Source organism: Urocampus carinirostris, chromosome 18 (assembly GCF_059441175.1).
Source record: "Urocampus carinirostris isolate Australia breed hairy pipefish chromosome 18, RoL_Ucar_1.0, whole genome shotgun sequence".
NCBI lineage: Eukaryota > Metazoa > Chordata > Actinopteri > Syngnathiformes > Syngnathidae > Urocampus > Urocampus carinirostris.
The window spans coordinates 6,163,791-6,178,979 of record NC_142366.1 but is presented as its reverse complement, the minus strand read 5'-3'; the positions used below and the strand labels follow the sequence as shown (position 1 = coordinate 6,178,979).

The following is a 15,189-nucleotide window of genomic DNA, read 5'->3' as shown; positions in this document are numbered from 1 at the left end:
TTTTTCTGTTTTATTTTTGTTGATCATTTTTTGTTCCCGTTTTTTACTCCATTTTTCAACACTCCCTTTCTCATTATTTCCTTTTTCTCTTTTCTCTCGTATTTTCCTTTCGTTTTCCCCCTTTCTTCTTTCTTGTGAAAGGATTGGCAAATGAATGAGAGCCAAAATGGTAATTTGTTTCACTTTGAGTCTCCGTAGTTTGTAATCTTCCTTGTGCCTCTTAGCACTCGTTTTCAGTTGCTCAAAACAATACGACGACATATAGTGGTCAAGTAATAAAGACCTTCTCTTTTACGTAAGTGAAGCCCATGCAAATTATGGATTCATTTATCTATGATTGATCTATTTTTATATCAGTACTTGATAATTTTTTTCTTTTCTTGATCTTTTTTTGTGTAGCAATTTTCAAAAATTTAGATTTCAGGCCAATCTCATCTCAAGCCTAAGTAAATTGAGTTTGGACCCCTGGTCTTGAGAGATTGCACAACGTAATGATCAACTCAAAACATTAAAAAAAATGTTGATATTGTTAAATGGGAAAAAATGTCAAATTAATTAATAGTTACGAAAATTCACCAGAAAAGCTTGCATGAAGGTTATTTCGACACAAAATAACCCTTCATATCATGTTTAATAGATGCAAACACGCCTGATGACGTCACCGTGGCATCAGTTGAGTTTGACGCAAACGTTTAGCTGTTGAATTACATAAGGAACCCTCTGTTGCGTCAACAGTTACGTCACAATGACGGTCATGTTGTTTCCCAGCCACGTGGACATTAAATGGCGCCATCTGCTGGTAAGTCCAAAAGTTCAACAGTGCAATGTCTTGTACGTTATTTTTTTCTTTGTATACTATTTTGAGGCAAAATTTTCCCCTGTGATTTAGTATCAGTATTGTCACATAAGCCCGACAATGTCGAGGTCCGTCTCCTCTCTGCAGAGTGGGATGACGCTTTATACTGAAAAACAACAGTGACCAGATGATGAAAGTGCTGTGTCGTAGTCAGATCAAGAGGCTAATTCTGCCATTGGTAACCATGGAAAACAGTACTATATGTTTCATGTGGGGGAGTAAACCTTGATCCACAAACACATCCGGTAGTGGGATGGGCACCGCCAGGCTGTACTTGCCCAAGACACACCACAGGAAGTGGTGCTCCGACAACCCTGCCGTTAAAAGGATCAATGAACTGTGGACGCAACATCTACGTTTTCATCTTCAGCTTGCAAAACATGTTTTTAAAATGATTGTTCTCATAAATACTTAACAGTATGGAGCCATTGTTCTTCTTAAAGGGATAGTGTGTAATATTTAGTGCCTCCTTATTGGCACAAAAAAACTGACTGAGACATTTGAATAAAGCCTAAAAGAAACATTTGTTGAAAATTTAGGGTTACAAAAATCTATCCCTGGCTTTCAATGTGAAATCAAACAATGCATTGTGTCCATAAAGCTTTCCCACAACCAGAAGGGCCAATAACAACTGTGAGGTTTTTTTTTATGTAACGTATCTGTTTCCCCCCCTGACATGTTTGTTTGATTATATTTTCTTGTAATTTTGATTCTTTGTACAGTTTGGTTACAATGTTGATGAAACATTGCAGTGAAGTTTATGTGTGTTTATGCATTTTGTTCAGTAAAGCTTGAAAGAAAATTAAAGCAGGATTAGCAAGTATCATAGTTTGGTGCCCGCAATACCCTATTCTTCTCAAGGAGATGAAAGAAAGCATTACACAATTCCCCAGCCCCGCACACTATTACTCACCCAAGGTGATTCCAATCCGACAATTAGCCACCATTTATACTCCTGGCTCCCACATCATGTTACTAATTTGTTTTGATTCCTGAAGATATTAGCTGGCCTAGACGACCAAGCTTCTTTAGTTCCCTCCTCGTTCCAGGATTATCCACTCCAAGATCTTCCATTCTAGCCATCTTTTTTAAGGTACTCCATAGTCTCCTTTTCAAAATGTTAAGTTTCTCCTCCCAGACCGTCTTCTTCCGTTCCCGCCTTGTCCCAAGATCTTCCACTCCCAAATCTCCCTTTCAAGATTTTTGCTACTCCAAGACACTCCCTCAAGTTTCCCTCCTTAGCAGTTCTATCCCCACACTCCCTTTTCTCTCGTAAAATTTGTGTTGTTAAATAAAGGCACCCCTGTTGGGGTTTCATCATATCCCTTGTTTTACGTCTGCATGTGTATTGCATTTGGGTCCGATATCACGACAGCAAGACTTGCTAAAGAAAACTGCAACAAAAACAGGCAATATGAAAAAATGTCTTTATTTTGAAAAATGAATATGACATGTAAAAATAGTTTCATTTTGGGTAACTATTGAAAGAGGAAAACAAAAAATAAATGAGTTGCCTTGAAATGTATCAGGTCAAGCTAGCTTTCTATTCATCTAAAATTTTCTTTTTTGTCAAACTCAAAATACAAACCTAAAAAAAACATTCAAACGAAAAATCATTACAACCGGCTAAAGTGATGAGTGCGCCTAAACGATTTATTCTGTTGTGATTTCAACTTCAAATGGCAGCGGCCATTTTGGTCCGTCAGGAAATAAGCCACGCCTCCTGTGTGTCACAATTCACTCTCTGATGTGTACATGCGATACATGAGTGTGACAACGGCGGCCGCCGTCACCGGGATCAACCAATTGGGCAACCAGCTGACAACAAAAATATCCAGTATAGTACAAACATTTTTTGATGTTTTCGTTGTACGTTTTTGTGTACAAACCTTTGCTCCTCTGTCAATGCTGTCACCAGACTTTCCTGGAAAACAAAACAGTACTGTATTGCAAACTAAGTGGTTGCCTAGAAATACCGCTAGATGGCAGCAGAAAACACTGATATAGTGTAGTCCATCGTTGTCAAACATATGGCACATGAGATGCATCAGGCCGGCAAACAGAATCAATTCGGCTTGTTTCCACCAGATAGCAGCAATCTGTTTAAACTTACAAATCCTCAATCTTTTGGGTACTATGTCACTACGTTCTGTACATTTCAGTACTTGACAATTATCCATTAGGGATTGCCTGCAGTTCCATAAAAAAAGTATTTACCCCTTTCCTGATTTCTGTGTTTTTGCATATTTATCACTCACAAGGCTTTCAGGTCATCGAATAAATTGTATTATCTCACAACCCAAAGAAATACAAATTGCAGTTTTCAGATGTTGATTCCATTTATTGAGGCAAAAAAATCAAAACCAAATTTTATGTCATTGCTGGCCAACCCAGTCCTTGAGAGTCGCAGGTCTTGGTAATTTCTCTTCTCCAACTCAGAACCTAATAGCGAGTGGGGCCACCTTTGGCAGAAATAGCAGCAATCAAACGTTTGTGTTACCTGGTAATGAGTCCTTCACAATGCTGTGAATGAATTTTGGCCCACTCTTCTTTGCAAAATAGTACAAATCTGCCTTATTGGAGAGTTTTATAGCGTGAATGACCCACTTAAGTTCAACCACAGTATCTCAAATACATTTAAATCAAGCAATTTGACTTCGCCATTCCAGAACCTTCTTTTTTTTCATTTGAGCCATTAAGTGGTCACAACGCCATTTCCAAGGCTGTAGGGCTCCAGCAAACCATTGTCAGAGCCATTACGCACAAAAGGGATAAACCTGTCAACAGTGGCAAACCTTCCTAGGAGTGGTGGACCAACTAATATGACTCCAAAAGTGCAACGACAACTCATCCAGGAGTTTCCAAAAGAACCTCAGAAAACGTCCAAGGAACTGCAGATCTCTCTGGCCTCGGTTAAGGTCAGTATTCATGACATCACTGGAGGTTGTGGAATGGCCAAGTCAAAGTCCAGATTTAAATTCAGTTGCGACGCTGTGGTGTGACCTTATATAGGCATTTCATGCTAGAAAACCCTTCAACATGGCAGATTCATAACAATTTACATTTGTAAAGAGTGGGCCACAGCGTTGTGAAAGAGTACCAATTCACGCAAACATTTGATCTATGTCATCGCTGCCAAAGGTGGCCCAACTCGCTATTAGGACCAGGAGGCAATTCCTTTTTCACATAGGGCCAGGTATATTTTGATAATATTATTTTTTTACCCTAAAAATGGAATAAACATTTGGGAAGTGGCACTGTATGCAATCCCTAATGAATAATTGTCAAGTTCTACTGAATGTTTCTGTGGTGTAGTGGTTAGCACATTTGCCTAACATGTGAAAGGTCCCCAGTTCAAGACAGAGTGTTGGCCTGGGGAGGGATGGGCGCCACCAGGCTGTACTTGCCCAAGACACACCACAGGAAATGGTGCTCCATAAGGGATCCAACTAACCTACAAACAGTACTGTAGTAGTTCTTTAAAAACGCCACCAGATAGCAGCAGATAACACTGTCAATTCGGTAAACTTACTGAAGGCTTAGCCAATTTCTCTCTGTCGTCCTGCAAACACAAAAAGTCAAGTCACGAGTGTGCACATTTTCAGTCCGAGACGTTATGTTACCGGGTGCAATTCTCCGACGAGCATCTGCTCGGCCATAGCGCGAGCATCACTGGAATGTCCAATGTCCTCGAAGCTCTCGGTTGCGTCGCCGCCGGCGTGCTCCCGAAGGACCTCCTCGCCTCCCGGGTGCTGCCGACACACACAAGTGGACCTTGAACGCCTCGTAAAAGAGAAAAAACTTCTACGATAACGCTTATCAAAACACAAACGCCAAAATGGATGACCCTCGCTGCCATGACCTGGGTTGACCAAAGTGCTGTAAATAAACATTAAATATATAGAGAGGTCGTACGCAGGGTTGGGTAGGGTTACTTTAACTTGATTACTTTCAATTACTTTTGGATTACTCCAATACCAAATATGCTAATAAAAGCCAAAAGAAACTAAATATGAATAAAATTACTAAATTTTGCGCAGGCTTGGGGAGTAACAGAATACATGGAACGGCAAAAATGATGTTGGCAAGCTGTTTGGATTTATTTTCATTTTGTTTCTGTCGCATTTTATGTTAGTTTAGCCGGAGATCAAAGAGATCAAAGCCAGGAGAGAAAGCTTACCACGTGTTGTGAGTCATAATTGTATTCATATTTAGTTTCTTTTGTCTTTTATTAGCATATTTGGTATTGGAGTATTCCAAAAGTACTTGAAAGTAATCAAGTTAAAGTAACCCTACCCAACCCTGGTCGTACGCCATTTTCACTGCCAAATTCAAGCACTGTTAAGGACATTCGTTGCCAATTTTATAACGTCTACAGTACCATTAAAAGAAGAAATCCAGCGTCGATCAAGGAAACGGGAGCCCAAGCCGTAGTTTCAAGCACTAACTCTAGCCTCAACCTTATTTTGGAACCCTTGTTTTGTTTCTGTGGTTCCGACTTGTGCTGCTATCGGTGTGTGAGTGTCTGTGTGAATGGGTAAGTGTGAAACACATTGTAAAGCGCTTTGAGATGTCTTCAGTGACTTGAAAAGCGCTATATAAATGCAGACCGTTTACCCTAAAATCATTTTGAAACCCTAACTTGCAGACCAAACTCCAACTGCTCACCCAAATCCTATGCTGTACCGTTTCAAACTGTAAACATCGCTCTAAACCTATCGTGGAACCCTACATTTAGTTTACAACCGTAATATAGAGCTCAAACTCTAGTTCCAAACGCTAACCCTACACCTACCTCTAGTTGTATCCCTAACCCAAACCCTATTTCACTTCCCCTAATTCAATTTTCTGCCCAAAAAAGGGCCTAAACCTCAGTTTCTAAACTCAACCTTAACCCTATTTTGGACCAATAAAATATATTTAAGACTTTTATTCAAAGCCCAAACCCTAGCTCCTAACCCTAGCCCCAACACCATTCCTAAGAAACACTACAACAATTTCAAGCATTTACAAGCACTTTTCAAACCATGAAAACACAACATTAACATTCAAGCAGTTTCAAAGATTTCAAGCATGAACCCGGAATATAAGACCACTAGATAACATTGTTGGATAATGCAAACAAAAACCGGTTCCGCAGCAAGCAGCAAGACATCAGACAAACATGGCTGCAACCTCAGGTATGGACTCCGCTACGTAAAAGTGAAACACATTTCTCCACCCATGAATGTTTATAAAAAGTAACATTGGTAAAATAGATCAAGTATTTTTTCCTGATATTCCATTTTTTTTTTTTGCTGAATCAAATTTGTTTTGCACCACTAGAAGGCACTACATATTAAAATCTGTCCCATCAAGATAGCCCTAATGCCGTTTTGCTGAATTCGATGATTAGATTTGTCGTCAATAACAATGTAGTAAATTTTGTTTGTAACAACATTAGACATGGCACTCCAGGATAAATATGTCATAAAATACTTTAAAGGGGAAAACAGTTAAAAAGGAATACATAGAATGACCTGGTAGTTTTAAGTGTATCAGCAAATAGTCCAATATTGTCTTTTATATCAACGTTATAAAGCATTGTATGCAACGAGATTAGACATAGCACTTCAGGGTAAATCATGCAAAGAAGACTTAGAAGAGCATAGGATAAAAGACTCAGGATAAATGGGCAAAATGATTGCAACGTAGTGCTCAGATACTGGACTAAGTTATAATAGTGCAATGAGAAGCATTATTGCATCGGAACCATAGTGCAAAACTTGTTTTGCATAATGTGACATTTTGTAAAATATAAGAGGAAAGAAATATGAATATACGCTTCTTCGGGTTGTTTGCATGGTTTGTTTTAATTTGATTTTTCGGGATTCTGCGAGTTTGGTTTTTGTAATCGTTGTGAGCATTGTGCTGATCTCTTTGTGTTTTTGTAGTCATAGAGTTGTGTTTTTTGTCGTCGATCAAAGTTGCGTTTGTGTTGCGCGAACAATAATTCTGTTGGTGTCCGCTCACCTCTTCGAGAAATCCGGTGACGTCATAAACCTTATGATGTATGACGATCCAAGATGACTTTACAGAGTTGTGTTTCGCGATGTCGTCGAGCGTAAAATATTTTAACTCTTCTTTCGTCATTTTTCTTCTTTTTAAAGTCTAAAGTAAGTCCAAAACTTTGACTTTGTGGATGTTTAACTGCTCCCAAACGGCGACATTGAACCTAACTTTCTACTCACAAACGATTTACCTCAACACTCAAACTCAACCCACTATGCATTTCCCATACGCTTTCAAAACAAATTAAAATTCCCCCAAACGCAAAGAAGATGGTTTAATTTTGAAAAACAACATTCGGTGAGTCCTTATCTCCTTAGGTAACTTCACAACCCTTCTAAACTTTACTCTTCTGTTTCAGCACCGCCCCTTGCTGGACTTCCTGTATTCCTTACGGGTGAAATTACGCCATCAGCTTTGTGATTGGACGATTGCTCTGCCAATCATTTTGTGCTTGGCGCTGGACGAGGTGAAGGTTCGTCTGCAGAGACGACTTTAAAAGTCCAGAACTTTTTCTTTTTTTTGTTTAATCCTTCACTTTGAACATTATTAAGAGCATTTACATCAAGTGCTGATTAAGAATGAGAAGGGAGAACTGATCCGTCACTCATTAAAGTTGTTTTTTGTCTTTTTAATCTTAATAACGATAGTTTTTTTTCATATAGCTTTTTCAGGGCTGGCCCAAGCCTAAATGGGGTACTAAGCAAAATCAAATTTGGGGGCTCCCTATTACTTGATCATTTGGATACCTCTTTTAACGCATTCCATGTTCTCCTCTGTCATTACGAATACACTTAAAATTCCAGATGTGAGATGTTTCTGTTGTAGTCAGATTGTAATGCACAGTGAATAAGTCTAGTAATGTTTATTTGTATAGTCCTTAATCACAAAGAGTCTCAAAGGGCTGCACAGATCACAGATTATTGCAAACCACAGACTATTATTACACCATCCCCTGATTTAAAACCTACATGAGGGCAAATATTTTGTTTGTTTGTTGTACATGATTCAATTGTTTGTTTGTTTGTACATGATTCAGATTGAATCGTTTCTTGTACATGATTCAATTGTTTGTTTGTTTGTACATGATTCAAATTGAATCGTTTCTCCGGCGCCGTCACGAATGGCAGCCACTCCAGCAGCTCCCGTGTTATTTTCGATTGTTCTCAGTTATTTTCGATTGTTCTCAGCCTAGGGATGCTGCTGGAAAAGTGAATTTCCCTTCGGGGATGAATAAAGTATCTATCTATCTATCTATCTATCTATCTATCTATAATCCCCCTTCCAGGATGACCAGGGTGCAATGGATTTTGCAATAGCAAATAATACACAGCTATTGTCAACATAAAATATAGGTTATTCATATGCTTATGAATAGAAGTGTGTTTTAAGATCAGATTTAAAGAGTTCCACTGAGGTTGCAGATTGAATCTCAGGGGGAAGAGCATTCCACAGCACCGGAGCCCGAATGGAGAACGCTCTCGGACCTGCAGATCTCTTCTTGGCTCACTAGTAGACCAGCATTTTCAGAGTGAAGGCTCTGGACCGGAACATAGGGCGAAACTAAATCTGAAAGATATGAGGGAGCAAGTCCATGCATGATTTTGTATACTACCAACAGAACCTTAAAATCACATCTTAAGCTAACAGGGAGCTAATGTCATGATTACCTAAGTGGAGCCACCTGGGGTAATCATCTGGCGCGCTGGAATGCGCCTTCTGATTGGGTTATGTTCGCTATTTAAGCATTCTACACCGAGACATGGGTGTCTGAGGATTACTCCTGTATTCGTAAAACACTCCCGATTACCTGCCTTGTTGTTTACTTGATTCTGCCTGTCTGCCTTCGATCCGACCTGCTTTCGTCCCACGCTACGATCTTCTCTTCAGTCCTGGTAAACTCGACCTGCCTTCGTCCCACGCTACGATTGATCACGTCTCCCGCTAACCCTTACGCTTCCCCAAATAAAGAATTGTACGAACGCTCTGGGGTCTCCTGCTCTGTTCTGGTAATCCCCGTGACAGCCAATGCAGGTTAGCTAAATTCGGTGTAAGGTGATTCAACTTTCTTGTCTTCGTTAAAAGCCCCGCTGCAGCATTTTGTACCAGCTGAAGGCTCTTGATTTTGGACTTCTGTAAACCGGAGAGTAGCCCATTACAGTAATCAAGACGGGAGGTAACAAACGCATGAATTATCTCCGCATCCGACTGAGACAGCATAGGGCTAATTTTAGCAATGTTGCGAAGATGGAAAAAAGCTGTTCTAGTAATATTCTTAACGTGTGTTTGAAAGGACAGATTGGGGTCAAATATGAAGCCTAAATTTTTGATTGAGTCACTCTGGGTGATATTACATTTGTCAGTGTTGTTCAGTGCAGTTTTTGAGAACAAGTCACGGCATTTAGATGGACCAATAACTAACATTTCGGTCTTTTCAGAGTTAAGGCACAAGAAGTTGAGTGACAACATCCATTCTTTTATCTCAGTGAGGCAGGTCTCCAAATTTCCACAGTTTATTGTGGCAGATTCCTCCATCGGAAGATATAGTTGAGTGTCATCTGCGTAGCAATGGAAACTGATATTATACTTGCGAATAATATCACCTAATAGAAGCATGTAAATGCTGAAAAGAAAGGGGGGCAAGTACTGAACCTTGCGGAACACCACAGGTAACACTAAAGGGCTCAGATGTAATTTCCCCATATTTAACACAGTGCGTCCTATCTGAGATGTAGGATATGAACCATAAGAGGATGGTTCCTGAGAGAGCAATCCATTTTTACAACTGTTCTAGTAAGATATTATGGACTACAGTGTCAAAGGCAGCACTAAGGTCCGGCAACAGGCCGCAGAAGCAAACATCAGATTTGTTATTTTGCTGAAAACAATCTTTCATATCAATTTTTGGCAAAGCTAGCAACCTGCCCTTCTGGCCACATTGGGATTAATAAATAGAACTATATTTAAAAAAAAAAGCCACGCATGTTTTACCCATGGTTTATAACCTTAAATAGTACAAAATTAAACTACAGGAAAAGCCTGGGGTTATTTATACCAAATATTCAAAGTGGTATAGTACAAACTGGGATACTGTAAGTCCTCTATGCCATCTAAAAGTAACAAAACAATACAATTATTTACTGCAAACACAATCTGATTTGTTTTTTTTCATGTCGTAAATTAACTACAATAACAAATTTACGAATCTAATGAATTTTAACTTAAACAAATATTTGAATAAATATATAAATTTACAGAGGTACCTGAAACAAGGTAACATAAACAATTTTTTAGATAAACTGCAACAACAAATTACAAAAACAGACAATTTTAAATCAAATTACTTTAAAAAGGATCAAACAAATACTAAGATAATTATGCAAAAGTACAGAGGTACCCAGAACAAGGTAACACATCTGACAGTGTCTGAAATAACGTCTGCCCGGACGACCGGGTCGTGCATCTTTTACGTCGGGCGTACAACTTACAAAACGTCTCTGCCCGGGTGGCCGACAACTTTTTCCCCCAAAAAAATCTCTCGTTTTTTTTTTTTTCCAAATCAAACGTTTGCTTTATTACGATTTCAAAATCTTCGTTTGGTTTAGAAATTTCGGTTTGTTTGGCAATTTACATACTCGGCAGCCAATCAGAAACATGCATCGAATTACTTTGTGCTTCCAGGCTCTCCCGAGCGTTATAAGGTCGTGCATTTGCATATCATTTTCGAAAGTAGACGCACAGAGAACACAAGAAAAATGGAGAAGAGGTTAGAAATCAAGCCAAAACTTCAGCCCCAGAAGAAATATTCAAAAGAAGCTAACAATATTTTATGACGCTACAAAACGTAAGCGTACATTAAAAGCATCGTGGAAAGAGGAGTTCACGTGGCTTGTAGCAGACGACGCAACGCAAACATTGCATGAATGAAGATGAGTAAATACAGATACATACTGATGGCAGATGGAAGACAGCGATGTCATATACATGCAATGAATGTTATTAGTAGATTTATAACAAATTGAAGTTTAAAGTATTGTTCTGTTATATATTCTGATTATCAATCCTCGTTTTGCAGCAATGTTTTATTTATTTTTTTTTTATTTTTTTTGCGGTTAGTTGACTTATTGTTTTTCAAGTTGAGGCAGGCAACTTTATGGCTGGGCAGGCAATTTTTCAGAGTTGTCTGCCCTGGTGTCCTGTAACTTTTTGTCATGAGTTTCAGACACTGCATCTGATTTATAATCAAATATAAAGTTGAACGAACATACATCTAAAAAAAACATGTGAAATGTGCAAAAGCTTGTGATGTAAAAACATAGAGAGGAAAAATAATCTAAATTAAAGACCACAATCCAAACACATGACTTTTATAGTCCTCTATAATTGTCCCTTAACACTTCGACTTCTCAGAAACTTTATTTCCAGTGGGGTTAATTTGTTATTCGTGACATCATTGTGTTAGGGGAAAAACTATATTACAAAATAAGCGTTTACCGAATTGTTCGAATTAGTTATCTGACTCCATTAACCAAACACAAACTTTATTATCCCAACAATGCGTGCATTTTTCTTGATATTAGGGAAAAATATTGACAAGAGTGAGGCTTTTTCACTCGGGGGCAGATTTATTTTCTTAAAGTATTATTAAGTGAATTCCATCAAATTTAGCCAAATTATTGTCGAATTAGTCTAATTAGTGTTGTCGAGCCCCCCATCTTTTCGTCTCTGCTCCTGTCTGTCTGTCTTGTCTCTCTCCGTCTTCCGTGTTACGTCCTTTTGACACGTCGGGGCGTCGGCCCCATCCCATGGGGCGTGCTGACTCCTCCCCTGGGGCGGGCCAGGTGGCAAAGTCACCTCCTCCTCGCCCGAAGACGCCGCCACGTCTAGAGGACTCACAACAAGAAAGCTTATTAGAAACCTGGTCTCCTTTTTCTGCGTCACTCCTTGTCCTCGTTTTCGTTTTTACCAAACATAATTCTTGTCCAGGCCACACTGACCCTAAGCATTCCCTGGGAAAATCCCCACTGCATTCAGCAAAATGTAATTTGTATTATATTAAATCCCTTATAGTCGATTAAATAAAATAAAAAATCTTTCATTGTAAGAAATCTGAGCCAGCTCTAGAGCAGAGAAGCTAGAGGAAACTACTCTCTCTTAAGATAATATTATTTTATTGTAGATTAATGTTTATTTTATAGTGTATAATAATAATCATTACTCACTCACAAAAAATATTATGTAGATTTAATTACCGGTGTGCATGCCACAAGGCTGTACTTGCCCAAGACACACCTCAGGAAATGGTGCCCCTATGACCCATGTGAGAATGACGTGTTTAAATAAGAGCAGAAATAATTAGGGAACGAGTGGCAGCTGGTGTTGAATGAGTGAGCGCAGGTGAGGGCAATTGCCAAATCATGACAGTGTGATGTTTTTAGGGAAACTGCTATTGTAAAAGAAGGCATATATTGAAAAAAATGTCACAATTTTTTGACTAATACAAAGCTGTAATTGTGTCATATAAAATATTCACCTATAAATTTCATGTATATGTATATGTAGATGTACATACAGTTCCGTTTATATGACAGTCACTTTTAGGATATGTACTATCCTAAGGGGTGGGGTGAGAAAAACATAAATTAAAAACTATATGTGTATGGATAGGTCTGAGGCTACTGAAAATTTTGAGGGATTGGAAATAAAAAATATTGATAAATGGCTGATGTATTACACTTCAAATTCACGTCCTCATAATGTACACTGGTAGCTTTGTGTAACAAAAACAAATGCATGGCACGAGGGTTAATCTAGTTGTAAACATTGTACACTTCGTTGTTATGTATGACAATACAGATTCATTCATTCCATTCTATTGTTATGTAGTATTGTTCATTTGAGGAGTTTTTAAACATATTTTTTTACCTTTTCATGGCACCATAAAAATGTTATGTCATTAAAGTAAGGATAGACTGTTATGTGTTTTTCTGGGCAGATACCAATTATTAGTATTAAGTGGAGGCCAAAAACTGATAATTGGAGCCAATATTTGTTGTAAAAGCTGAAAAATTGTTGTAAGGAATTTTTAATAATGGAATAAGAAACAAAAAACATTTTTCATAAATTCAAATAAAACTTTAATATCTTTCTGAAACCTTTTACATTAAATAAATTACAAATTCAACAAAACTAACGTGAATAATCTTTCACCGAAACCAAGAACTAACAGTGCATGAAATAAAATTAGGTTTAACAGCAACCTGTATTAAGACACATAAAAACGTAAATAGCTACCTGATGGTTTTTTTACAATAAACAAATTAAAATCAAATACAACAAACATAAAACAAAACAAAAGTGGATCAAAATTTCAACAGAGCTCGCAAATTGAAGTGTGTAAGCACTCCGGTTTTAGAGCCAGAATGAGAATCTAGTTATCGTAACAGCTAATCACCCAGCCTTCCACTTTAGCGTGCTTTTTATGTTCTCTCTCAATCACAAGCTTGATCGACCAACTAATATATCATTCTCCAACTGAACGTGCTTCCCTAAAACAAGTTAACTACACGTTTTATGCTATTAATTACATAGATCAGGGGTCGGGAACCTTTTTGACTCAAAGAGCCATAAAAGCAAAAAATATTAATTTTATTTTGGGAAAGAGCCACAGCATATATTATGAGACAAATTTACTAAATTGCTAAACCCGCGCCCCAGACAAAAGCTTAGTCTTCAGCACATTTATTTTTGATGATTTGATAAAAATTATGAAAAGAGAATAATGCCAGAGCCCCTGTCCCAAAATCAACAAACATACCACTTTAAACTTGTCTCTTTCTTGCAATTACTCAAGATCGGTTAAACTCCTTTTGACCCTTTTTTTCATACATATTGGTTTCAAAACCAGATGCAAGCAGTTATTGTGTAAAAACGTCACAACATTCTGCAAATAGGGAGCCTGATGAGCTCACTTTTGGCGCAGACGGCGTAGGGCGAGAGATGGGAGGGAGTGCTTGCACTTTTTGCATAGCTCCACCCATCTCTCCCACTCACCCAATCAAATGACTAAGTTCTCTTCCGGTGTTTTGGCGTATTTACAGTTCTGTGGATTCATCATAAGGTATCTGAACACTGAACACAGATTATATAGTGAACTTTTATATAAAGGATTCTTTAGCGTTGTACAGCCAAAACGAGTTTTTTTCCCCCTTTCTTTGTGTGACACCTTGACTGTAAATTGTAGTGAAAAACGTGCCCTATATATACTGCGAAGTAATATCATGTTATTTAGCTTTGGTTTGGCTTTGCGTGTGCCTGAATAAGATAGAATACTCAAGTTTTGAACAAGATGGAGAAATTTTTGCATGCAATCAAATTTGTCTCTGAGCCACAGATACTCATAGAAAGAGCCATATATGGCTCGCGAGCCATAGGTTCCCGACCCCTGACATAGATGCTTTTCTGCCGCAGACTTTTAAAAATCTTCATATCATCAGTACTCTTGATGTAAAAATGTCGGGACTCAGGAGTTAGCAGAGCTGCCGCTGTTTACTCTGCTCTAACGTTCTTCCTCCTGTTTCAGTGGCTCTGCCCCTCGTTGCGTATCCAATCAGAAAGGGTGGGTAGTTTCTGTGATGGCAGGGGAAGAGAGGGCGAGAGAGGCTTAGCTGCATCTGAGCCTAAATTACCCAGTTTTGCATATATTTAATCGGCCCATCGAATAGATAAAAATAACGATACGATATCTGTCAAATTCTCAAATATCTGTGCCGATTATCGGTCGACCTTTACATTAAAGGAACTTTGGTTCTTATCGAATGACTGTTGTATTATTGAATTGTGTCACTGCCTATATATAGTCACAATCCTATGATTTCTTGATTTGATTAAGTTGATCATTTCAGTCATTCATTAATTCTTCATTGAGTTTAAATAACTTAACTTCTTCATTTATTGAGTCATTATTTCAGTTGTGTTTTATGTCTTAGCCAAAAGTGGCCTTTAACAATATCATATAAAACTTGTTATAACCAGTTTATGCAACTGGCTGGCGACCAGTTCAGGGTATTACCTGCCCACTGCCCGAAGATAGCTAAGATGGACTCCAGCACCCCCGCGACCCTACTGAGGATAAGCCGTGCAGATAATTGATGGACAACCAGTTTAAACAAAATGTGTGTTGTGCAGTGGAAATGTCCACCATTTTAAAGGGTTTATGTATTGTTTAAGTTTATGGACCGGCCTTTTGGTATAAGAATGCTAGCAAGCCATTTTGCCTCGTCGCT

At 38.4% G+C, this 15,189-nt stretch overlaps 1 protein-coding gene and 1 long non-coding RNA gene across 2 annotated transcripts; one reads left to right on the top strand and one right to left on the bottom strand.

Annotated features, from left to right (window-relative positions):
* Positions 1-2,266: 2,266 nt before the first annotated feature.
* Positions 2,267-7,264, bottom strand: cyb5a (cytochrome b5 type A (microsomal)). The gene is made up of 5 exons (XM_088322599.1): positions 6,869-7,264; positions 4,480-4,608; positions 4,389-4,418; positions 2,746-2,780; positions 2,267-2,674 (listed from the first exon to the last, which is right to left on the bottom strand). Exons 1-5 carry the CDS (start codon positions 6,986-6,988, stop codon positions 2,587-2,589), a joined length of 402 nt encoding a protein of 133 aa, XP_088178725.1. The 5' UTR covers positions 6,989-7,264; the 3' UTR covers positions 2,267-2,586.
* LOC148348219 (uncharacterized) lies at positions 6,869-8,157 on the top strand. The gene is made up of 2 exons (XR_015847683.1): positions 6,869-7,204; positions 7,266-8,157. It is a non-coding gene; the product is annotated as an uncharacterized LOC148348219 (long non-coding RNA).
* Positions 8,158-15,189: the final 7,032 nt, after the last annotated feature.